At 48.3% G+C, this 26,126-nt stretch overlaps 1 protein-coding gene across 16 annotated transcripts in view; it reads right to left on the reverse strand.

Moving 5' to 3' along the window:
• Nucleotides 1–26,126, reverse strand: part of PLEKHA7 (pleckstrin homology domain containing A7) — a 213,139-nt gene that overhangs the window by 24,336 nt on the left and 162,677 nt on the right. For 13 of the 16 annotated variants that reach the window (XM_032356698.1, XM_032356710.1, XM_032356711.1 and 10 more), the window contains 7 exons: nt 23,464–23,934; nt 14,690–15,212; nt 14,122–14,208; nt 13,418–13,537; nt 11,381–11,434; nt 812–880; nt 556–636 (listed from right to left, as the gene is read on the reverse strand). In XM_032356698.1, coding sequence (XP_032212589.1) covers nt 556–636; nt 812–880; nt 11,381–11,434; nt 13,418–13,537; nt 14,122–14,208; nt 14,690–15,212; nt 23,464–23,934 — 1,405 coding nt within the window. The remainder of the gene's footprint in view (nt 1–555; nt 637–811; nt 881–11,380; nt 11,435–13,417; nt 13,538–14,121; nt 14,209–14,689; nt 15,213–23,463; nt 23,935–26,126) is intronic. The other 3 variants (XM_032356705.1, XM_032356703.1, XM_032356713.1) reach the window with 1 other exon arrangement.

The raw sequence follows: 26,126 nt of genomic DNA on the forward strand, positions 1-26,126 counted from the left end.
AGTTCAAAAAAGAAAAAAAAATCATAATAAATATCCAAGAAACCAAACATGAGCAGCCTCTGGCCTCTTCCTCCCCTCCCATCCAGACTTGCTTTCTCCATAGCCCAGATCCTAGGAGGAAAGGAGCTTTAGGAAATGACAGCCTCTGTCCTGTTACAAGTGTGGCCACTTTCTCCCAGGCAGCCCTCTTCCATGGAGTTCAGGCGCTTGGGCTCAGCACACATAAGCCAGCAGAGCCCTCCTCTCCCAGGCTGACCTCACAAGGCCTCCAAGGAGAGGAAGGCCAGAGTAGAATTAAGGTGGAAGAGGAGGAGGTCGCATTTGGAATAAACAGGCTTAAGTGTCCCCCTGAGATTTCCTCCTCTTTTCTTCCTCTTTCCCACCTAAGGTTTAGGCAGAAATGCTCCTGGAAGCAAACATATTGTTCTGAATAAACTACTACCCATTCTGGATAAAGGAGCACCTGTGACATACGAGTCCAATCTATATCTGAGGAAAGACAGCATGACAAAACCCCCTCCACTCAGCCCAAAGTTATGCAAAATTGATGCATACTTTGTTCTCCTTGAGGGCTCGGATCTTGTCTTCCAAGTCCTGGAGGATCCTGTCTTGTTCACAGAAGACGCTCAGTTTGACCTGTGAGCAAGAACAGGTTGGAGAGGGCCTGGGATGATGAGAAAAGGGCACGACCTTGAAGTGTGATCAGGAAGCCTTTGGCTGCGGAACCATCTAAGCCCTGCCTGAAGCTGCCCGCCTCGGGTCTGGGGGCAACAGGCAGCCAGAGGCTCAGACTGTTGCCCTGCTCACTCACGTCAATGTCACTCTCCGCGATCTTCACCGGCTTCAGACTCCGATCCTTGACCAGGTCCCGGCCCGTCATCTGGGAGGTGAACAATTTAAAGGAGATTAACCACAAGGTTCAGGATCAGATCTCAAGAAGAAGAGCTAGCCCCACGATGGACAAGTGTGTAAGTCTTGGTGGTAGGGTCATGGCATGAAACGGGTAAAAACTCAGGCGAGACCTGATTTTTATGCCTACTTCATTTTAGGGAAAAACCAAAACCTTTTTGTGAGCCAAGAAGCACTTGTAAATTTCTCAAATTTAAAGAAAAAGAAGACATTCAAGTTCTAGTATCATTGACTATGGAAGCTAAAATTTTCCCAAAATGAGTTCAGCATGAATCTTGGAAGATTTAACCAACTGAGCCACCCAGGCATCCCAGAATCTTGGAAGATTTAAAAGATAGAGTTTTGCTACCGAACCTGGGGTCAACCCAAGTTACAGAAGTCTATGGCCCCCAGCCCAGAGCAGTGAGGTGGACCAGAGAAACCTGCGAGTCCCCGGGGCATCTCCAAGACTTAGTTTAAGGAAGCCTCTGAGCTGCTAACCTCCCCTCTGAGCAAGGTCAGTCTCTCTCACCCTATACCATTTGGGAAGAAAATCAGGTCAAGGGATGAAGGAACCTAGGTAACTCCTGGTTGGGATTTTCAATTGATCCCTAAATAACCGAGACAGGTCATATTTGTATATGTCACAAGTTACCCTGTCCTCTCAAGAATGAAAACCAAAATCAGGAGATAAAAATCATCTAAACTTATGGGTCAGTGGGCATTCAAAACATTGTCCATCCTTCCCTTGACCCCATGTGGGTACCATGCTGGCATCTCCCACTGACCCCTACAAAGCTAAACCCAACTCTTCAGCCCATGTTTTCACTTCCCCTAATTTCCTTCTTGCCAAAAGCTGTGTGGGATGGGGCTAGGGAGACTTTTCCACAGATGCACCCCCACAGCCAAGCCATGGTCAGAGAGAGCCAGGTCAAATGTGTCTCATGCACAGAAAGCCATCTTGCTGAATTCCATTTTACGGATGTGAGCACAGAAACAGAGGGTAGAACCTATCTCTTCCATGAGACAGATGGTGTGTATATTAGGCCAGGGGTTCCAGTGTGGTCGGACAGACAGTTGCTGGAGAGATGGCCTCACATTCTTCCTACTCCATCTGAGAGGTCCAATTAGTTGTGTGAATAAGAAGCAGAAATATATTAGCAAACATTCCCCTCACAACTCAAGGCAATCATGTCCCCAACTGTCCTGCACTCCTCCTTCCTCTCATCATCAGCAAATGCCAAGGTCAAGGTCAAGGGATGATGCCTGTCCATGCCTTGGGCTGAGGAAAGAGTCTAGCTGCAGACACAACCCCAACCCATTCCCATGTTCCCTGTGGTCACACAGCAGAGGGCAGAGACCATTATCTTTCATATCTTGGTAAAGTGAGCCTGAACATAAAGCCTGGTATGCTGGAAGGCACTGGGCAAATGCTTATTGCACTGGAGGTAGGTCAAAGGCAAACACATGTGGGTCAGTAGAATTCCTGGAAAAAGTAGAGCTCCAGCCAAATTCTGCTCTTCAGACTGGCATATTATGTATGTGTACATACATCTACACACACAGTCAAGGACACATGGACTATTGCCACAATCCACAAACAAACCGCTGGCTGCTTCAAGGACAGAGGGCTGGGCAAGGCAGGAAGAGGAGTGGAGCGGGGGGAGGGGTAGAATTAACTCTGATGAACCAGGGACAGCTGACCTCCAGGCAGAACTTGGCCTTTAAACTCAGGGGAACCCAGCAGGTGAAAGTAAGGAGGTCACTCTGTGTCACAGTCCCTCATCAAAGCAGAAGACAATGAGCCTGTCTACTCTCCAGGGGCTGACCCTTGGCTCACTTCCTAGGAAGAAATCATTTTTAAATTGAGATAGGCTGTGGAGATTTTTTTCCTCCTAGCAAAACTCTTCCATTTATTTCACTAGAGCTTTTAACAGATACCAGCTTTTTGATACTGAAATAGCAAGGCAGAGAATCTAATTGAGCAGTGCCTCATCTACTCAACACCGTCAAGAAAGAAATGACGTGTTCTACACAAAAAGGGCATTTTAAGAAAGCTGAACCTTTTAAACTTTTTGACGGAAAGGTTTCTAAAAGTCAGTCCTACGCTGCCTCCATGGAACTGAATATAAATTCAACCTTTCGGGGATGAATCAGAGTCATTATAAAAATCAGTAATACGGAATTTCTTAGAAGTCAGTGTTTTGGGACTATTTGGCCCTTGATTAAATGCTCTTAAATTTCTGTGCTTTCATTTCCGTTGTAGATTGACACATAATGTTTCTTTTCTCTCTCAGAATATTAGTACGCCTTCTTTTCTAAGAAGTAACTCTCTCTTGTCTCCATTTAAGGGCTGCATTTAAGGTGCTGAAAGTTAGGAATTCAAATGGATGAGTCTATTAGGACAGGAGAGTCAACAGAGGTGACACTTGCTGCTTTTCCAGAACTCCCTCCCTCCAGTGGTTCTGGTGGCTTCAGGGGAGGTCCTCCCACAGTTTGTGTCTTCCAGTCTAAGAGCCTTAGCACGTCAGAGGATATGCTCTGTCTCCCCTCAGTGAACAATGACCTAATTAGGGGTGACTGTGGGAACTGGGACACATTTTTCATATCTTCTCTGTATCCTGAAAGCCCAGCATATTGAGGATATTTGGGAAATGTCTGTTTAATGAACCCGTGAATGTAACAAAATGGAGGGAGCTGGAGTAAAGGGCACGCTTTAGAGCATGAGCTTCAGGAAAGTGTTTACGCAGCTCAGAGGCCCTTGAAACTTCTGAATTTAGCTTTGTTCCAGAGAATCAAGGCTACTACAAGTATCCACAAGTAGTTTACTATGTCTAATTTTCCTTTTAAAACTGTGCTTTGTGATAGCAGTGTTTAGATCCATTTAAAATGTCAACTATGGGTGTCCAGCATCTCTGTCACCAGAAAAAGTGGAAGTCAGTGGGTGTTTATCCCTTTGAAAGAGTCTGTGCACCAGAAAAGAACGGAAGGCCACCAAGGCATTTTACCTCACCCTCCATCACATCCCAACACACGTTTTCTCGGGGCTTGGGATGACTGCACATAGCATCTGCTTCCCAACCTGCAGCCTCCCTTGGAAAGCTATAAAAGCTGGCCATATTTCAGGTGCTATAAAAGCTGGCCATATTTCAGGTGCATCAGTCAAAGGGAACCATCTGGGGCAGGGGGTAGGGGAGTGGGCAGGGGAGAACCATCTTGTTCTAGTCCTGCTTTAGACTGTTCTCAAATACCAATACCCTGCCCTGAAGAGAAGACACCCTAATCCCAGGGCCATGGTGGGATCTCAGGATACCCCAGCTCCTCCACGGTGACCAGAAAATGCTATTCCTTCCCAAGGAACTCATGCTTGACTACACAGACCACACTGGTCTTCGTCGAGGTCAGTCCTCACCATGGAGGCAGATGAGAGAGAATGGGAACACAACGCAAGCTGGTGGCAAGCCAGGCAAGCCCCCACCCCACCACAATCCCAAGGCAACACAAAAGATGGAGTCACAGAACACCGCAGATGAGAGGCTCAGCCTGGTGCACCAGCCAGAATGCTGAAGGGAGCTTCAGTAGGAGAAAAAAATAAACCAAAATGACTTGCAGGAAGCCTGGGGGGCGGTCAGGAGAGCCCCTGGTTAAGCAAGTGATGAGGTCAGCACTGAGCCAGAAGCAATGGAATGGCCCCGCTTGGAGACACAGATCAGATCATCTTACGCTTCTCCTGGGCCGACAGCCCCGTGCTGACTTCTTCAGCACTTTGTAAAGCACGTTGATCAAAGGTTCATTATTTTTTATCTGTTCCAAACAAAAAGGCAAATATAACAAAACGTAACAGGTGAGACATCAAAAGACACTTGAAGGAGCCAGAATTTGGGGAACTGGCCAGGGGAAACCTTAGGGAGGATGTGTGCTGTGCGATTCAAATGATCATGTCTCAGTCTGGTCATGCCGCTTCCCGGCTGCTGACCTTTGCAGACTTCGTCCCCTCACAGATGAAACAGACGACAAGAAGCTCTGCCTGAAGGATCTTTGTGCAGGCTAGTTCATGTGAGAGGGCCGATGTCAGGGCCCGCTGCCTTCCAATTCCCCCTGCAGAAGGCAAGAGGAAACTTTGCTTCCTCCTTTGCTCTCCTTCACCTTATGTTGTGAAACAACCAGTCACTAGGGAGGAGCTAGACATTAGTCTCATCCCTGCACCGTGTTTTCCACCTTCATTCCCCCGACCCTCGTCTCCACACTTATGTTCACCTAAGTAATGTCTAACCAGTGATCCCAAATGTTTACAGCTCCTTTGCGGGAACACCGTCCCTACCCACTACCACACCTACCCTACCCACCATCCCTACCCACTAAAACAGTGCACCTCAACCCCAGCTGAACACCGGCATCACCTGGGTGGCTTAAAAAAAAACAAAAAAACAACAACTGATGCCTAAGTCACACTCCAAGAGACTTGGGTATAAATCAGTTTGGGGTGGAGTGTGAGCATCCAGATCCTTAAGAGCCCCCCTGGATGATACTGATACGCAGCTAAGACTGGGCACCGCCACCACCGCAACAAGGGCTTCTCAAACTTCAGCACGCTTCAGAATCACCTGGAGGGCTTACTAATATAGCTGACCCTTGAGAACATGGGTTTATATTGTCAGGGCCCACATATATGTGGATTTTTTTCAACGAATGCAATGCAGTCCTAGAAATTTTCTTTTCTCTATGATTTTACAGTTTTTTTTCTCCAGCTTACTCCATTACAAGCATACAGTCTATAATACACATAATGTACAAAATTTGTGTTACCTGTTCAGTTACCAGTAAAGCTTCCTGTCAACAGTAGGCTATTAAGAGTTAAGTTCTGGGGGGTCAAGTTATACTTGGATTTGCAACTGTGCAAGAAGTTGGCGCCCCTAACCATGCTGTTCAAGGGTGAACTGTATACAGATTTGCTTGCCCCCACATTTAGAGGTTCTTACTGAGCCAATCTGGGGTGGAAGACCCAAGATTTTGCATTCCTAACAAATTCCCAGGTATTGCTGATGCTGTTATTCTGGGATCACACTTTGAGAACCACTGCTTTGAAACAGTGTTTCTCAACCCTGGCCATATATTAGAAACACCTAGAGAATTTATTTTATTTATTTTTTTTTAAGAGTTATTCATTTACTTGAGGGAGAAAAAGCAAGAGAGAGCACACGTGAATGGGAGTGAAAGGCAGAGGGAGAGGGAGAGACTCTCAAGCAGACAGGGCTTGATCCCACGACTAATGAGATCATGACCTATCTGAAACCAAGAGCCAGACACTCAACCGAGTCACCCAGATGCCCCGTTCATTTGCTTTTTAAAAAAATAATTGCCGAGTATTATCAATTAGATCAGAGTCGAAGTGGTGGGATCAAAGCACTGATATTCCTTTTACAAACTTCCCCTGGTTGTTCCAGTTCATGGCCAGGGTTAATAATCTCTGTTCCAGAACAACAGATCTCAAACTTTTTTGTGCCGAAGAATTATTCCAGAGCTTGATTAAAAAACAAGAACAAACAAACAAACAGCAAAAATGGCAGAATTCTGGGCACAATTTCCAGAGTTTCTAATTCAATAGAACCCCCTAAATCTGTACTTTAAAAAAAAAAAAAATCAAGCTCCCAGGTGATCTTGAAATAGGTGGTGTTCCAGAACACAACTTAAGAAACTTGGCTCTAGAAGCTAACTTTGGAAAGAGACCCTGAACAGAGGACCCCTGATCTCAGGCTTAGACAGGAAGAGGCCAGAGGCCAAGCGACCAGCGCCCCGGCTGACACATCCCTCAGTCAGAAAGGACAGCCTCTGGGGGCACCACCTGAACAGCTGCAGATACTCACCCCTCCACATCCCCTTCCTTCCCAGCTGTCTTCACAGATGCATGAAAGCAATCTAAGCTGTCAACAACAGTGACCCCACACCTGTTTCTTCAGACCCAGCCGGGGTGTGCGGTTCTGAAAAGCAGAACCATGATGCCAGAAACACAGTTCAGTGAGTACAACTTTAGGGTGGGCATAGTACATGGTGCATGGAAGAAAGAAGGCAGGAATAAAGTCAGACCCTGGGTTTACATTCCAGACCTATCGCTGTGGAAGTGACCTCTCTTGATACTTGGATTCTTGGTTAGGAAGGTGGCTATCATCACTCCTATTGCTCGAAACTTCTGAGAAGACCAAGAGCCATAATGAACAACACGCACCCAAACCCCGCCAGGTGGGAACAGATGCCTAGTCGGGGTGGAGTCCTGTCCACTCTGCAGCACCGAGTAAAATGCCAGACAAGTTCTTTGGCAAAAAGAACGTTAATATAGAGTATCTTCTAAATGAGTGGAGTCCACGTTTGTTTGAAACTGGGCACCACAACAGAAATGCTCATTTTAGGGAGAAAAAGCTCCCACAACATGGAGGGAAGCAAACACCACCGATTCTGGAAGCTGAGCATTGGCTGATTGGTGGTGCTGATGGTACTGGTGGTGCTGGTGGTGGTGGTGGCAAAGGCAGGGTTTGGATCCTTCAGTCTGTGGCCTTTGGAACAGGGACATGGGGGAGCCTAGGGCAACCAGGCAGGAATAGGGAGGTCGATTTTCTCCAGTGATGCTTACCTCCTTCCTCACCCCCGCAAGAACCCAGAGGAACCTCTAACAAGCAGCTGGTCACGGCGGGGCTGTGTCACGGCTACCCCCACACCCAGTCTGGGCTTCAGGGCTCATTCGGCTGTGTCCACAGAGGCCCTCATCTCAGGGACCCCAGCTGAACTCAGCATTAGCACATTTTGTTGAGCATGTCGCCATCTCAAGAGCCAACGGACCTCAGGGTTTTCCTAACACAGTCATGCACCACTCCCCTTGTCCCACAGTGCTCATCTAGCTTCATTGACACCCCAGAGAAGGGGGGGGGTCCACCACAACCTGAGCAGGCCCTTTTAGAAACCCCTCTACTTGTAGCTGTTATCCACTTGTCTTTTTTTTTTTTTAATTGAAGTACAGTTGACTCATGCTATCCATTTGTCTTCATTCCCCCCTTGCAGTCACGGAAGACACATGGTAACATTTCAGAGCTTTGTTGACTGTCTCTAGGTCTCCTGAATTACCCAGAACTCTCTCCATCACTCTGTAGCACAGCTGTGCTAACTGCTACTGATTTTCTTGTTTCTGCCCAGCATGCCGTTCCATTAGGGAACCCCTCCCTCACTCCACAGGGAGTCTGGATTTACAAGTGGTCACCCATGAGGATGCTGGGCTGGGAGAAAGTAAACTTGGGTTTGCAGGTGGCCACGTTCCCTGCCATGTGGACACAGCCTACACATCAGGGAAACTAGAACATTGATGATGTGGCCTGAGCCTCTGGGATCATGCAGCCCTTGGCTAAAAGAACCAGTATATTCCCTCTTTGGGTTATTAGCAGGTTCATATGGGTTTCAGACACCTGAAAACAAAAGCATCCTGCCTAATACATCCTCAGCCATGGCTTTATAGGCTTTCAATACCTCTGCTTTGCTTCCAGCCCTTTCTTCAGCTGAGTCCTGAAGTGAAACACCATCTGGGAACCCTATGCCCCAGCTGGGTTTGAGCAGAGCAGAGCAGGTTCACTGCCTCTCTGACGTGGGCACTCTGCTGTATCTTGGAGAGAGGTTAAGGTGGTGCCAACATTTCTGGCAGCCGCACCAGACAGACAACTCACACACAGCACAAACCCCAGCATCTCCCTGCTACCAGTGCAGCTCATTTGGGGGAAAAGTTCTCTGAGAGGAGCTTAGCAACTGGAATAACAAAAATAAGACTGGGGAAATTCTGGTATCAACACAGCTGTTTTCCATGACAGTGACAACTTCCAGAAAGTCACTAGTAAATGTTCTGGGTACAGACAGCTCCTAGCTCATGAAACATCCCAAGGATGCACCTTGCCTCTATCACATTAAGCACACTTCCTAGGATAATGACCCCAGTTCAGTTCCATCAAAAACTGAAATGCCGGGGCGCCTGGGTGGCTCAGTGGGTTAAGACTCTGCCTTCGGCTCAGGTCATGATCCCCGGGTCCTGGGATCGAGCCCTGCATCGGGCTCTCTGCTCGGCGGGGAGCCTGCTTCCTCTCTCTCTGCCTGCCTCTCTGCCTACTTGTGATCTCTGTCTGTTAAATAAATAAAAATTTAAAAAAAAAAAACAAAACAAAAACTGAAATGCCTTTGGGTCCACAGTAGTGGAAGCAGCATTTTAAGAGAGGCTGGGAGGCAAGGTGACTGAAGTTTCAGAGTTAGAGCTATACCTAAATACCAACTCACCAGTAACCATTCATGTGGCCTTGGGTAAGAGCCTTAGTCAGTGAAAAAAAGATAACACCACCCTCCTTCTAGGGTTACTGTTGGATTTACATAATTTAACAGAAGTAAAACACAGTGACCATCACAATTTTTACCCTCCATTGTTACTAAGCTTCTGCTGGTAGTCAGGACACCCAAGGACTGCAGGCTCTGCTGTCCTGTGCCTCAGTTTCTCTCTTTAAAGCTCTTTTAACTCAAATTCTATGATCTTGAAATAAAACAGACCTGAGCTGAATCTTCCCTCCAGGACCAGCTGTGAGTTTCTGCTGTCCCATATAAACAGGAACCAGAAGACAGAGATTTCCTATTACTCTAGTCCGGACTCTCTAAGCTCTCTCTTGTACCATGCACCAAGCACTCTGGGGACTGTTTCAAGATACACCCATGCTGCTGGGGAGCCAAATCTCTCTTACCAGCCTAAGTACATCGTGAATGCTCCATAAGCACTTCTAGTTGACTGCATGGCCCTGGGGCGGAGGTGAGAAGAACCAAAGGGTGGCATGGTGACTGGCTATTGGGGAGGCCAGTGAATGGAGATGAGGTGGTAACACAGGGCAGGTGAAGGTGGATGGACCTCTCTCTGGGACAGGCGGGGGTGGTGGGCATGCTGGGAGGACCCTTCCCAGAATCAGGGCACGGCAGGGTGGGCTGGGCTGCACATTTTGCATCCTGAGGCATGACTACCAAACTTACAATATTCACTCGTGCTCTGTGTGATCCGACCACCACATAAGCTAGAAAATGTCCTGGTTTTGAGAGAACCCTCCTTATTTTGCTCAAGTCAGAAAGCCAAGTCTGACTTCTGTTCACTACACCCCTCCTTCCTAAAGAACATGAATAGTCTGCCTCCTCCAGCCCTGGCCACACCACTCTCCCCCTATCTTTCCTTGACTCCCACTGTTCCCTTCCCTTTAATTTCAATCAACTCAAACCCTCTGGCTCTTCAAGGCTCTAAACACGTGCTACCTCCTTCAGAACTCTTCCCAGCATCACAGCCCACGGTGACCTTCACTATTTCAACTCCAAGCACTAGGCCAGACAGATCTTTGTAAACTTGTTATCAACAAGTCTGTGTTATTTTGGGAGATTTTCTTTTTCTAACCCAGACTATTTGGGAGTTTCTCAGAGACTCAGAGAGTCTCATTTTTCCTCTTACATGTCCCTTAGGCTTCTCTAGAGCTAGTCATACAGCAAGTGTTCATCAGATCTAGAAGCTAACTAATTGATACCTAATCAAAGGCTCTGATCTTGTCTCAGTGTGAGGAGGCCCTCTGCATCTGCTACCACAGCGCCTATTGTTTGTCATCTTGCTTCTACAAGGCTGGATGACAATCCCCATGTTAAAGACACCTCAAGCCAGGTACCCAGGGGAGCTGGGGGAGGCATGCCCCGTGGCATTAGCCTGGGTGTCCTTCACAGCTCGCCCCACTCTCTCACACCCACAGTTAATTAAAGGTCACATTCCTTCAGTCAGTTTCATGGTTTAGGCATCAGAAGTGCTTTCTTTCCACAGTGGGAGCTTTCAGAGAGCCGGGGTAAGGAAACAATAGCAGCCCTCTTTCACGTAGAATGCCTCTCACACTTCTCCGCCAGCTTCCTCTCAGTCTCTGTGCTCTGAAGGCTGATCTCGAGCCCGAAGCTTTCTCACCTACATCGAGGTGCCCAGTTCTCTTCTCCTGAATGCAGACAGGAGACTAACCATACTGGGCGCTCCCACCTGGGACACCACGGTGGGTCTCAGAGCTGCAGAACTCCGTGTGGAACCTGTTCCCGCAGCAACAAAACCAAAAAAAGCCAGCAAGCTATTCGTGGCTGAAAACGCACGTCAGTGGCACCCTATGAGCCAAACCTCTGAGGAAGGAACTAGTTACTGTTTAGAAGCCTTTGGGTCCTGACCGAGGATGGAAGAGATCAAGATCTAGTACCCTCATTTCATAAGACTGAAATCTTATAGCAGAACTCACAAGGAACTGAACCCAGTGTTCAAGGTAGTAAGAAATAAAACTCTTCCGATTTAGAGAGGAGATGTCTTCATTTGGGATCCAGATTTGGTAAGAACTGCACAGCCTTTGACTTTGGGCTTGGCTCCATGAGGCTGACACGCTCAGAAAGGTACATGTCCAAGGAAGGCAAGATGCTTGACATCCCTCACCTTTAGGTCCAAGTACTCCAGGTCCTTCTTCAGCTGGAGGTAGGTATCATCAGCCTTCAAATGAAGCAAAGAGAGAAAAAAGACAGTTAAGAACACCAAGGGTTTCCAAAACTTGGGGCTTTGTGTGTGAATCCTTGACACTGCACAGCTTCAGGGTCAAGGAACTATATAGCGGGCTAACATCTGCAGCCACGGAGGAAGCACAAATGTCTCAGTGTAGCCAGAGCCTTCGTTGAGCATGAAGGATCTTGCAGGTCACTGTGGGGAGAAGCCAGTGAGTCCTGCAGTAGGCGGGAGGTGGGGGTGGGGGGTGCAGTTTGATGGGGAGACAGCACACATACCACCACAGGGCTAGGACAGCAGTGCAGCTGAGGCCAGTGGTGAGCTCCTGAGACAGAACTAGAGAGATCTAGCTGGAAGAGGACAGGCAACCTCTGAGCTAGGGACCCAACAATCACCAATGCTCCAATCCTTGTCATCATACCTTTTCACTGGCCCACTTAATATGCATGAGGCAAAATGACCCTCTGATTAGTGTGGCTAACGTCTCAAAGGGGCAGGGAGATGACCTGGGGACCCAGATGGGTCCTGACATGACCTTGGGTTCTAGGATGATAAGTCCTAGCAGCTACTGGAAGTCTCACCTCCCTTTGCTCAGCATGGGACCATGTCAGGAGCGAGCTGAGGAAGTTTCAGTGTCAGACCTATCTGCCCACACTGTCTCTGACAATCCGTTGAGTTCTTCAGTTCACCAGGAACAGAGAAAATAAGCAAAAGACTCTTTCATTTTCTAGGACCTGTGTTTCCCATTAATAGCACACAGAAGCTGTTAGGCAGAGGGGCTGTAAATGCTTAAGAAAAATGGCCCAGGAGCCACTTTCTCAACTAGCTAAGAGGGATCCCGGCAAACTGAGGCAAACCAGAGCTATAGGAGAAGGCCGTTTACACCTCTGATGTCAAACAAGTAAATAATATGAGATGTTCAGGCTGTGCTTTTAAGCATGAGAAGACCTGAAGGACCATTGACAGGGAAACTGGTGACTTCTGAGATGGTATTTCCATCTCTAAACTGTCCCCTCACCCATTCCTACTCCCCCAATCAGCCCAGTCCCTATACACCTTCAACAGCAGCAAGGAGGACTGAGCAGAGGAATATTGTTAAAAATCCCTCAAATTCACAACTTAGGGGTTTCGCTTGTGTTCTCTCACATTCATTTTTCCAAGTACATTTCCTGGGTCCCTCTAAACAGAACAGTTAAAGAAGGTGACACTCCTGTCACCCTCCTCTCCTGTCCCCTGCCTACTTTCATGCAGTCCAGAGGGACCAATCTTGTATGGACATTGTTAAGCTGCTCAAGATGCCTGAGAGAACAATTCCTTGGCCACTCCTTAAGGAGCTTGCCTGCAAACCTCCATGTCCCAGAATGTTTAGAACACTATGGCAAATAGGACCTGATTTGGGCTCCAGCCCGCAAACCACTGGCTGAGGGGTCCCGGGCAGGTCACTTCCCCTTCTGGATCCGGTGCCTTGCGTGTGGCAGTAACCCCTGTCCTCCCTCACCTCTCCAGAGTACAGTGAGGTTCTCCAGGATAAGGGACATGAGGATGCTTTGTCCAGATCAGAGAGGACACCCTGTCTTTTCCCTCTGGGTTGACACCAGTGACACACACCTTCCTGCACCCCAAGGAGTGGCCACAGTGGCAACAAGGATGACAGCCAGCACAGCCCTTCAGCCATGACCACACATCAGCCTGGCAGTCACGACTCACAGCCGGAGAAGCCACCGTCGAGGTCCTTCACGGCACATGCAGGTCCCTCCCCAGCACCAGAGGCGTGGGCTCCGCCCCACCCCCACCCCCCGGCCACTGCACAGTGTCTGGCAATAGCGACCAGAAGCAGACAGGCAGGGAATGAGGGGACGAGCCAGACAGCAAATACAGACAAGAGCGTGGGCACGAGAAAACATGGGCCAGCACATCACTCCGTTGCCCCACAGCAGGGAGGCCCCGGCCCTGAGAGAGCCCAGCAGCGCTGACCTGGCAGGCGGGCCATGTCAGCTGGTGCTGCAGTAACTGGCCGACGGCGAGATTGCGCACACTGGCCAGCCGCGCCTGGTGCCGCCGTAAGCGGGTGAGAAGCCTCGAGAGCTCCTCCAGCTGCAGGTGTGTAGACACATCACGAGGAAATTAGCCACCGCAGGAGCACGACGCTATAATTACTCTTCACCCCGGGGCCGGGACAGCACTGACGTGACACCATTAAGTAATTATTGCATTAATTCTGTCATCAGGACAAATAAAGGCGCTGGCAGAAAAGGGGCTACAGGAAGCAGGTTTTATCTTTTTTTTTTGGAAACAGCAAGGAACAGTGCAACCTCACCCCGACGGGAGCTTTAAAGGCAAAGTTAACTAACCAAAGCAAAGACCTGGACGAGAGGAGAGGAGCTAACGGCAGAGACGCTGGGAGAACGCTGCAGGCAAAATGCTGCCTGAAAGAGAAGAAAAGTGCACATTCTCCTTCATTCCCCTAAGTTCTTCCTCCCATCTTGGAGGAGCCCAAGTCAGCTGGATGACATGGAGCAAGTCACTGGACTTCTCTGAGCCTCAGCCTCCTCATCTCTAACGTGGGGGCTGACGGCTGCCCTGCACACTGCAGGCGACGGGCTCAGGGTGGGGAGCTGAGCCAGCACCCTGCAGGCGGTAGCACATTCACGGGGCAGGGGAGATGAGGGTCGGCTTACCGATTTTCCATGGAGACTGGGAGCGCTGACCGTGTGGGTCACGTAGCCCATGGAGGGCATGGAGCGGCGGTCCACGTGAGAGGAGTTCTACAAGTGGGGGAGACAGGAGATCAGCCTGTGGACCAAACCTCTGCCCCCTCTGCCCCTCTCTGCCGAGATGGCCTGGCCCACTTCATCTGTGAAATAGGGGGTCCACGTATTTCTTACTGGGTTATAACAACAGTAAACTGGGGAAGCCCCCTGGAGAAGTAAAGTGGAAGTCGGGTTATTATAAATTACTGAACCAGCTGAACACAGACATCTTTTTCCGCAGACTTCCAGTTGGATGATCCTCCATCTCTTAATGCCTCAGTGTTCTCATCTGTGCAATGGGCATAATAGCACCTACCTCATTGGGTTGTGGAAAGCATTAAAGGAAAGCCTTTAGTATCGTACCTGGCACCTAAAAGTACCACAGAGGTGTCACCTCTCCTTATTTGAAATTGCTCAAATTAGTGTTCAAACCATGGGAGGATCCTGGTGCCCTAATGCTGAACCCCACTGCCTTGCCAGCCCTCCAGAGACTCACCTTGGTGGCGTGGCCCCGTGCCTTCCGGGGAGAGCCCCCCAGGGAGATGTCCACGCTCCTCCGCTGGTCCGGGGGCTTCACGGTGACCCTCTCCGCTGGCGTGTGTGGCCGCCGGGGTGGGAAAACCCTCGGAGGGCCCGGAGGAGGGATGTCGGAGGGAGATGGAGGCACAGAGATGGAGCGAGGCACCTCCAGCATGCTTCTGCTCCGGCCCTGGTCGGTGAAGTCTGGGGAGCCGGCGCAGATGGGCGCCGTGGGGCTGCCATGCCGGAACTGCTGCCGTTGCTGCCACTCGTAGAGCTGCCACACCGTGCCGTCCCGGTGCGCCCGGCGCTCTTCGCTCGACATCTTCAGGTGACTGGCTCGGTCCTGCGCATACTTATAGTCACTGGGCAGGTCGCGGGGAGGGGGCGAGGAGCCCCCTGAGGGATATCGGGAGCTCTTAGGCAGAGTCTGGTAATTTTCTGGGAAGGACAGTGACTGGCTGGGACCCTGGCGAGGAAGAGTCTGGTCCAGGGGCAGGCTGTGGAGAGAGGAGGAAGACGAGTAAGACGACCAGCACGGAATCGTGCCGGAAACACGGCTAGGTAAATCCACAGTGCCAGGCACGAGGGAGCCCTGCGAGAACCCCCAAAGAACAATCGAAGTAGACACCCAAGACCTCGGTCACTCCCTCCCTACGCGGAGGACTCTAAAACCATTGTTCTCCAACCTCCTGGGAGTATCAGCCTCCCCATCAGGCAGCCTAGCTACCCCATACCCAACCCTTCAAGTGCAAGGTGATGAAACCCGCCTCCTCCTCTCCCTCTCGCTATCAGTCCGCTCTTCCAAATGGGTGTGTCTATTCCTAGGAAATGCCTCCTAATTCCCCAGTCACTGAGACTTGCCCTCTGCTGGTATCCTCACACCAAATTCTGGAGGCTCTTAATGGAAGTGGCTGGCACCAGCTCTTTTCTTTTTTCTACTACTCTAGTCCAGATACTGATTTAATCATCTTCCCCCAGATCACTCAGAGACCAGGGTCCACACCAAACACAGTCAACTGCTTGGATCTAATCACTCCCTTGCTCCAAAAACATCAACGACTCCCCAATGCTTATGAAATAAAATTGAAACTCTTCAGCCTGGAACGCACCACTCTCTAGCACCTGATTCCAACCCACCTGCAGTCCTGCTGTTTTCTCACTGCTTCTCCCACAGGACTGGGCTGGGGCAAGCCAGGCATCTAGGGCCCAACCGTTAAAGAGGCACATCCACTCAGGTGCACCCCTGCACTTGCTGGGATCTAGGAATGAAAGCCTTACCCTAATCCCACCTAGCCTCCTACATACCTGGGCTACTTCTCAGAGTGGGAAAATGTGGAGAGAGCTTGACCGGGGTTTGAATGTTAGCTTTCCCACCCATTGGCTAGATGACCTTGGATGGCTCTAAGCCTCAGCTTCCTCACCTGCAGGTAACATGAGGACAGAACTATCTCCCTTATAAGACTGTTCTGAAGAGTAAATGAGACAAGTAAGAAAATGCAGCCTCCATGCTTGATGCACAGAAGCTACTTCCCAACAGGTTCTCCCTTTTACCTCTCTTTACTCTCATAGTATTGTTCTTCCCTCCCCTACCTGTATGGGGTTTCCTTGCCCTATTCACCCAAATCTCACTCATTTTCCATGACACTAACCTATGCTCCTTCCAGAGAGATCTTCTGCAGCCCTCAGGGCTCCCACTCTGCTCTGACCTAGTTATTATGTTGTAGGAAACTTGTCCAAGGTCTTTCTATTGATGCAACCTTTTTATCCTTGGAAGAAAGACATCACTTTCCCAGCCTACCTGTAATCCTCAGAGGGCAGGAACTATGTCTCGCATTCTGCGGTATTGTCCACAGTCTGACAAAGTCCTGATGCATAACCAGCTAGCCACTGCTCTAAGCCAGTGCATCCAAAGTATGGTCTTGGATGGGCAGCATCAGCACCACTTGGAAACTCGTTAGAAATGCAGGTTAGGGGCGCCTGGGTGGCTCAGTGGGTTGAGCTTCTGCCTTTGGCTCAGGTCATGATCTCAAGGTCCTGGGATCCAGCCCCACATCAGGCTCTCTGCTCAGCAGGAAGCCTGCTTCCCCCCCTCTCTCTGCCTGCCCCTCTGGCTACTTGTGATCTCTCTATCTGTCAAATAAATAAAATCTTAAAAAAAAAAGAAAGAAAGAAAGAAAGAAATGCAGGTTGTCAGGCCCCACCCCAGATCTGCCAAATCAGAAACACTGGGGATAGATCCCGGCCTCCTGTGTTCTAACAAGCCCTCCAGGTGGCCAATTAAAAAGTGCTATTCTAACTGTTCTTAAATTCATCTCATTTAATCACTTTCTCACTATGACCTCAGTAAATGTCTTTTATGTCCTCACTCTCCCTCCTATAACATGAGGATACAAAGAACCTAACAGATTTTTGTGTGGATTAGAAATAGTTGTCATTCAAAAATGGTAAATTTCTTCTCTTTTTATTGTTATCTTTGCAATTATGGGAGGTAATTTTAAGATCTCTTCAGCCAGACTTGTCTAGGGCATCTGGCTAGCGTGTCTGTTTGCCACTAGGTGGCAGGGTTTACTACTGCTTTCCCAAAGTCAGAGGGGACCCTGTATCTGAGTAAGGGGCAGTGGCTGAATCCTCAAACAGCAGTGGTAGCAGTGGCAGAAACCAGGCTGGGGGCCTCCCCTGGGGGACTCCACGACTTCACCAACCATTGTTCACTCTGACCGATGCAAAATTCAGACTATGCAAAGTACGTCCTAGCTCTGCTCCCAAACCCCTTCAGTCTGGTTTTGCAGCCTGTTCCCGGTGCCTGCCAGCCGGCCAGTCAGAGTCCCCCACAGGGTGGTGCCCCAAAGCCCTCAGCTTCATCTTCTAGCCTGTGCCCTCTGCTTTTGCATTGTCTGTCATACCCCCAAGCCCTCACTGCTGGCCATTTTCAGGCAACCCCCCAAATCCCAGTGCAATGGTGAGCTCCAGAGGCCAAACCAAGAAAACTAACCAATGATAGAGTGAGGGACACAGAAAGAAGTTTTGCAAGAAGAGGTAAAGAGCCCCCCGAAATAGGCAGGAAGTACCCAGAGCAGCTCTGCCCCTGAGAGCAGATCCATGTGCTGGCCACCAAATCCATCCTTACCCAAAAAGAAAGTTCCAGGTCCCCTGCCCTCATACCCTGCTCTGTTCCAAGGGGCCTCCCTGTTCCAAAAGGCACCAAAGAGGATATTCTCATACAGCCACTACAAACTGGTCATATCAAAACGTAAAATCAATTTCTATAACCAGTTACGTATGCAACAGATAGCCCTCACCCTACGGTCCACATTTAATTGTGCAGGACTTTCACTTTCTATACTGTTCTTCACTGTAAGCTGAGTCCCTATTCCATCCCCACCCCTGCTTTTTTATTACAGGGATGTAAATTACCTGAAATACCAGAGGGAAAAAATGGAAGGCTAGAATTTCAAAACAATCTCTTAGAATGCAGAATTCTAAGGGTATGTCAGTCTGTCCTAGCAAAATATCATATTAAAGGAGTTCAATGATGGAAACACAACATATATCTCTAAGAACTAAAAGAACAGTTAGAAATAATTTCTTGCATGGTCTAGACCCACAAATATAAGATCATATTACAGTGTAAATAACCCTCCTTCCTATGTCAATGTGCCCCATCGAACAAGACTAGCACAGTCTTAATCATACAAAGCACAGCCATCCCTCTTCTGTATTTTCAAAAGTTGGAGGCTCCTTCATTAGGCAGCCAGATCTACTTACTACTTGTCTATAAGAAAATACAAATGTACTATTAAGATAAATAAACAGCAATTCTGAGAAAGCAAGATGCAGTCCTTTCCAGATATAAGTGAATGATCAGAGACCGTGCACTTCCCTTACTCACAGACAGCTTTCTTCTCAAAAGGGTGTCTTCAAGTCCTCACTTTTTTCTTTCAGCCCACTGAGATCTGCTTCTATCACTAGACTGAAGTTCCTCTCGCTGTGCACTCAGTGACCTCCAAGGCCAATGAACTGTTTTCATCTACAGACCTCATGTCACCTTGCCCCTCAGACAAGAAAGGCTCAAACTTCCAGCTCAGATGCAAGGAAAGTCCAATGCTTTTCCCAGCCCTGTCATCTACTTTGCAACTGACTCATCATGCTTTAGCTCGCCTGGGTGCCCCGGGGCCCCAAGCACAGGCCCTTGGGTGTAGTAGAGTAACACAGGCTTGTGCGCTGCCAGAAGCAGTTACGTAGAGACATTTCAACCAACAGCTTACAACTGCATTATCAGTCACACAGCTTTTGAAAGTTCTTTCTGCGCCCCTGCCACAAACGGTTTCTCACTGGCCATGTGACCTTTTCTGATTTCTTCCTGTCCTCCTCTCTCCATACTGTGCTCCTAACCTAACTTGAAAATCCTAGCTCCACTCAGAAGAATGGGTCATGTCTGCCCATGTAAGCCCATTAAGGCGTTCAGTGGGACCCAAATCCCCAGTGACTGAGCAAAAGACAGCAGAGATCTTAAGGTTCCAGATACTCTTTCAGTGGCTCCCAGCCTCCTTAGAAGGCACCAACCCAAGGAGAAGTCCTCATTCCCAGCACAAACCAGACTCCTTCTAAACGAAACTCCCTCCCTCACACTCTAGTTCCCTGGTCCCCGACCCCCACCCCTGCACCCATCTCCAGTTCACTGCCTTCACAGACACTGCTTTTGTCCACCCCTGAGGCTGGAGGCCTCAGAGTTCCACCTTTGGCCCTCTGCTATAGCTCACTCTGAGCTACGGATTCTCCAGCCTGGATGCACATCAGAATCCTAGGGCGGGCAGGGAGGGGTAAAACTCCTGACCTCCAGGCTATACCACGTCTACCTACTAACCAAGCCCAAGTCAAACTGTTCAATGTCAGCTATGGCCCTCCTCACCTTCCCAGCCTCGATGAAGCAGTTTACCAAGTTTCGTACCTACCCAGCCTCAACATCTGTGTATCCTACCCACCCTCCTCTGAAGTCTCATCATCTTCACTGCTTCGGTTTGGGTCTTCCCCACCTCCTACCCAAGCTAGGACTACCTTGTTATACTCGATCATTGCCTCTTTCCAGGCCCTTCTCCATCTCGACCACCTTCCGTGTGGTCACTGGAGCAAGGAGTTAACCTGAAACAGTAGTTCTCGGTGCTGGACTCAATGTTAGTTCTCAGGTGGACAAATTAGGACACTTTGGAGGGCAATTTTGTAATAACCCTCATAATTAAAATGGCATATATCCTCTGACCCGGTCGCTCCACTTCAAGGAATCTGTTCTCTAAGTACACGCGCACTCGTACGCAGAGACAATGAGGCTGGGATAGTCACTGGAGCATGGTTTGTAATAGCAAATGTTTGTAACCAACCTCACCGTCCATCAATAGTGAATGGTATAAATACCACTACAGATGCATACAATGGGCTGCTCTGCTTATTTCAAATTAATGATGTATGTCTGTATGTGCTGACATGGAAAGACAGCCAGAGTACATTCAGATATTTGCATACAGACTTGCGTATATACTGATACATCAAGTGAAAAAAGCAAGTTGAAGGACAGGGTTAATTTTTCTTTAACAAGGTGGTTGGTCTTTAGGGAGTGAAAGTACCAAAATAAAGTAGAAGGACCCTTGTTTTTCAGTATTTATCTTTGGTATTTGGATTTATTTATTTACTTACTTTGTGAGTGGATTACTGATTATTTGGGGATACTGAAAAAAGGGAGATTTAGACATGTAGCTCTGAATCTGGTGATGAAATTATAATCTGTACAAAGAAAACTAAGTAAACCACAAGCATGAAAATTATCAACATCGAAAAACAAAAAAATTGTTCAACAAAGTAAATTTAATTACAGTACATTATGGCCCAGCTGTGAATATTCATATTGTCATAATAATATAAAAACTGACTAGTGATCTGTACAAAAATGATGCTATACTGTGAAGCCAGGATAAGGATAAGTGTATGTCTATTGGAAAGGCACAGCAGGGAACAAGAGACTTCAATCTTTATCTTCTAGAGTAAAATGTCTATTGATAACTAAAATTAAAAAATCAAGAAGGAGCAGTGTAAGAATCTTACTTGAAAATACAGAAATTAATTGGTAAAACTGCTGAAAGAATTGAAGGTGGCTGCCTCAAAGGGACAGAAATCAGGAGTAGGGACAGATGGGGGCCATACTACTTAAATCCTTAAATTACGTGCATACATTAATTTAAAAAAAAAAAACTTTTAAGAGTAAGAGTAAGGAATCACTAAAAACTACCATTCGCATTATGGGCAGGGCACATCAGAATCACCTGGCAGATTTCTTCACAGTATACATGGACCTGCTGTTTTGGAGCTGGCATGTAGTTAGGTCTGTCCAGGCCACAAAATCTCCCCAGGTGCCCCGATGCCTCTTTCCCGCCAATACCCTTCAGACCATCGATGACTTTCACAGGCTTCCAAGACTAAATCCAAACTCTTTAGAAAGAAATACAGGCTTATCTGAGCTAAACCCTTAGCTTTCCTATCTTCCCCTCATTCTGATTTCTCCTGCTTTTACCTCCCCTTGCCTGCCCATATTGACTACAGTTCCTAGCACGTGTGACCTGTAAGAGAAAATAGCCAACTTATTATGGGTAGCTTCTCTCTGACCACACTGTCTCCTCTGCCAGATCCCCTTCTGCTGCTAACTCCCAAGTGCTGAGGTGCCATTAATGTGGTGACTGCTCCCAACCAGAACTCAAACCCCAACACCATGATCCATACCCAACTGTCTACCTGACATCTCCCCCTGGATAGCTAATAGGCTTCTCAAACTTACTGTCCAGGGTGCCTGGGTGGCTCAGCTGGTTAAGCAACTGCCTCCGGCTCAGGTCATGACCCCAGAGTCCCATGATCAAGTCCTACATCAGGCTCTGCTCCCAGCTCTGAGGGGAGTCTTCTCCCTCTGACCTTCTCCCCTGTAATGCTCTCTCTCACTCTCTCTCTCAAATAAATAAATAAAATCTTAAAAACAAACAAACAAACAAACAAACAAAAAAACACCTACTGTCCAAAAAGGAACACTGACTTCCCCGGGTCTTCCTCCTAAGCCTTCCCTGTCTCAGCAACCACCTGGTTGTTCAAGTCAAAACTCTAGGGATCATCCTTGTTCCTCCCTTTCTCTCATCTTGAGCATCCAACTCATTAACAAACTTTGTTGTTTCAACCTCCAAAATGGATCTCAAATCTTTCTCCTTCCACTGTTACCATCCTGGACTACTGCAACAGCATCTTCCCTGGGCTCTTCTTCCTGAATTATTAATCAGATTACATCACTTACCTGCTTAAAACTTTCCAGTGGCTTCTCCTATTGTTTTTTCAAATAAAATCCAAATTGTTTTACCTTGGAGTAGGAGACCTACATGATATAATGCCTGCTAGCTTTCCAACCTCATTCAGCAGTGAGGGCACTTAGAGTCACCTTCCAGGGGTGGGTCTACCTAGCCCAGCACCAAGAATAGAAGCTTCTCTCCCCTGTGTCTCTGGGAGGTAGCTTTCTGTTTTTAAGAAGACACAAAATTTGAACTGGCATTGACACCCGGTCAGTCCTAGGGTAGGAATGGGAAGGTATCTTAGCTATGCCACCAAAACCCTTCCTTTTCCTAGTCTGTCCCACAACAATGTCTACCAATTCACCGGGGGATTTCCACAGTAATTTCTATACTAACCATCTAAACTCACAACTGCCCACCTAGACCAGATTCAAGAGGTTACACAACCTGTATGTGCTGCATACACACAGCATACCCACACACCTGGAAAGAGGCCAAGGCTATTCCCTTAGGAGCACTTGTGCCTCCACAGCCCACAGGGGGAGTGTCTGGGCTCCACCAACAGGGACAATGTAGTATGGGTTTTAGAACACGTTTATCAGGCGGGTAAGTCTGTGGCAGACTTGGTCTGAGCTCTGGCACATCCACCGTAGCCCCTCTAGTCCCCGGGGAGCTTTCTGAAAGCACCAGAGCTTCGCTATCTCTTGTCCAGTCAGTGGCCAGTTTTAGAAGCCCAGGGATGATGAAACAATTTACTGTCTTCATAAGGAGGACAAAACACAGCGGCTTCTGGAGAAAATGGGGAAGCCGGTGACCCTGAATTTTTCATGCTCAGAAAAGTTCCCTTTTTAATCTAAAACTGTAATAAAATACAAACAGTGCTTTGCAAATAGCAAAAACTGCATGCCCCTACATAATTAAAAAACCACTTCTTGAAGGAATAGGTATGATAAAGCCTACTGTCAACAGTGCCTAAGCACTTCTCTGTGCGCCTGGAATTGAAAATGGATCCGTATTTACTTTATTCTCTGCCAATATTTCTGGGATGCAGAGAAGGAGTGCAGTAAGAGGAGATCAGCGACTATCGACAGACTGACTGTCTCAAGGCACACGCGCTGGGGAACCAAGAAGCCCCCTGATGTAATCTCAGACAGGCTTGGGAGGTTCACAGACCCGGGTTTGCACTCTGGCTTTGCCTCTTACTGCCTGGCCTGGGCAGGTTCCTTCACTTCTCCAAGCCCGCGTTTCTTTGTCTAAAACTTGGGGATATCACCCTCCCCTTGCAGGGTTGTTACAGGAATTTACGGAGCTAGTGGAGCTGGCGGAGGTGGAGAGTTTAAGGCCAGCATTTCTGCAGCACGTGCTGGGAAATGATAGCTCCTATTGTTATGTTATTATGCTCACAAGTAGCAGCCACCCTGAGTCCATTACTGACCTCCTGCCGTCCCCCTTCTGGGCTTTTGCCCAGTGCTCCACCTGGGCCAGGCTGCTCTTCCTCTGGCTGTGCTTTTCAGTGTTGTTCCTGGGAGGAAAGGCCCGTTGATACCCGCCGGTCCCATTCTGCTCTCCTGGGCCATACATGCCGGGCAGCACCCCGTTCTTCTCTGCCCGCTGGGGCTGTGCTTGCTGGCCTCTCAGACCACCAGGTAAGTCCACGAACAAGGCATCCTCCTCAGCCGGCGAGTACGGGGACCTGGCCTTGCTCCTGTCCCGCTTGCTCTCCGGTGGGTCCCTCTGGGAACGGTACCGTTCTTCCTCTTGCTCCCGCCTCTCAAAGCCAAAGGAATCCTCATGACTTCGATGAGGACAATCCCTCGCATGTCCAGGTCCCACGCGGCCACACTCTCGACAGGACTCTGTGTGGTTGGCTTGGGGGACCGCCTGCCGCTCTACCTTCTCCACGTCCCTGCAATGACAGAGGCACATTTAGCCCATTCCAGACAGCCCCACAGGCAGCCAAGACTCCCTGAAGAACACACTCTATACGTGAATTTCCTCCAGGCCTTTGCATGGGCTGTTCCATCCACCTGGAATCCTTTCACACCTAGTCCCTCATTCTTCCTGCCTAACTTCTACTCCTTCTTGCCTAACTGCTATTCCTTCTATTCTACCTGGCCTACGTGTTAGTTACCTTCCCCAGGAAGCCACTCCAGTCACATATTCCCAGTCTAGATGGGGAACTTAGCTGACTCCACTCTCACATTACTCACACTGGACCATAATTGAGTTTATTCATCTAATGCCCAAGTAGACCAGGAGTTCCCTGAGGCCAGAGCCCCATCTGGCCAATTATGATACGCCCAGAACTTCTGTGCAATGACTGGTAAAGCGTAAGTACTTTATAAATACTCTTTAACAAGTAAATGATATATGTGACAATCTCATGCTTTCCTTTTTGCTCCTTGTTCAGCTGTCCGTTTGAGGCAGTTCAGCTTGGATAAAAGGCTCCTGAGCCCAGGGTCTCTCCCACTGGCATCTAGCATAGCCCAGAGGACAATTAGAGCACAATTAACATTCTCCCAATATGCTGAGCAGAGAACAGGCTCAGCAACCTCTTTATATGACTTCTTACCTAGAGCTCAAACAGGAACCCATGAGAACACAACAATCTTCTGAAGTATCACTAGTCGGATTTTAGAAATAAGGAAACTGAGGCACAGAGAAGATAAATGATTTTCCCAAGACTATAGTGTTGCAGACCCCATGTAGTTCCCACTGCCTCTCCGTGTGTACCCATGGCCTACGTACACGCAGACCTAGAAACTGCAAAGGAGAATGGGGTGGGGGTCATCAGTCAGGATGTGAACGGAGGCTGGAGGAAGAACTTCGGGGGCATCGAGTAGGGCTCCTTTTTTGTGGCCTGTCTCCTACTGTAAAACCTTTCTACCCTACCCACCTTCCTTGGGGCAGGATCCTCGTTATGTCTACATCCCCATTACTTGATAACAGGGACAGAGCAGCAGCTCCATAGGCTTTGCAGAATTTAGACGGGGGAAGAAGGAGAATGCACTGCAGCCTAGCCCAGAAAATTACCAAGGATCCTTGGCTGGGGCAGCCAGTTTCCTTGATAAAAAGGTTGGCCTTGATCTCCATCACTCCTCAGATGGCCACGTGCTCCATTTCAACATGAAAGCATACAGTGAAAATGCTGCTGCATTGACATCTTTGTGGCCACACACCAGGCATTCTTACAGCAACCTAGGAACCTCAGCTACCAATAATCAAGCACAGACTCAGGGCTGAATCAATCCAGTCTGGGAGACAGTTAAAATACCAATGTAAAGTAACAATATAACACCTAAGGAAAGCAATCACACATCTCACCGTCCACATACTCTCCTGACCATCCATGAAAATACAAAGCTCTGTTTAAAAAAAAAAAATCAATTTCAGCATTTCAATTTTCATTTGGGGATTACCTCCCCCACTCCCAGTCCATATGGTTTGGGTGCTGCTGACTCTACTAGTCCCTGTCCAGCTGAGGCCCAGTCTCAGTGACTAGTTCGGCTAGTTGGGCTGAGGCATCACATCACCGATCCCAAGACAGGCAGAATTAGTTCTGGGGCTTTGGTTGGAGCCGGTCTTGAGCTGCTATAACTATATGGGAATCAGCTATTTGAGAATGAAACCAACAGCAAGGAAAGCAGATGGAAAGAAACAGAATCCTAAAAACTCTGAGATTTAGCCATACCTAAACCAGATATATCCTTGGACTTTTTGGTTGTGAACCAATAAATTCTCTTTTTCACTTAAGTTAGTCTGAGTTTGGTCTCGGTTACTCTTAGCGGATGGAGTCCTGTTACATCATTTTATAATGACATATTCAGATTGTGATCTCTGAGGGCCCTTCCATTCTATAAGCTCCAGCAGTGGGAATATCTGGGAAATATTCAGGGGCTATACTTTAAGAAAAAGCAATTCTTACTGTATGTTCACTAAGGGACAACTCTTTTCCAGTGTACATTATAGGTTTTAACTTTGTTGTCCTTTCTTCCTTTAATCCTCCATGACTGCATCAGTGTAACCCCAACCAGTAGCCTTCAGGTTGCCTAAGTTGGCCTTTATCTTCTTTACTGTTTCTCACACTCGGTGGGGGGA

This window comes from Mustela erminea, chromosome 9 (genome assembly GCF_009829155.1).
Source record: "Mustela erminea isolate mMusErm1 chromosome 9, mMusErm1.Pri, whole genome shotgun sequence".
In the NCBI taxonomy this organism is placed as follows: Eukaryota; Metazoa; Chordata; class Mammalia; order Carnivora; family Mustelidae; genus Mustela; species Mustela erminea.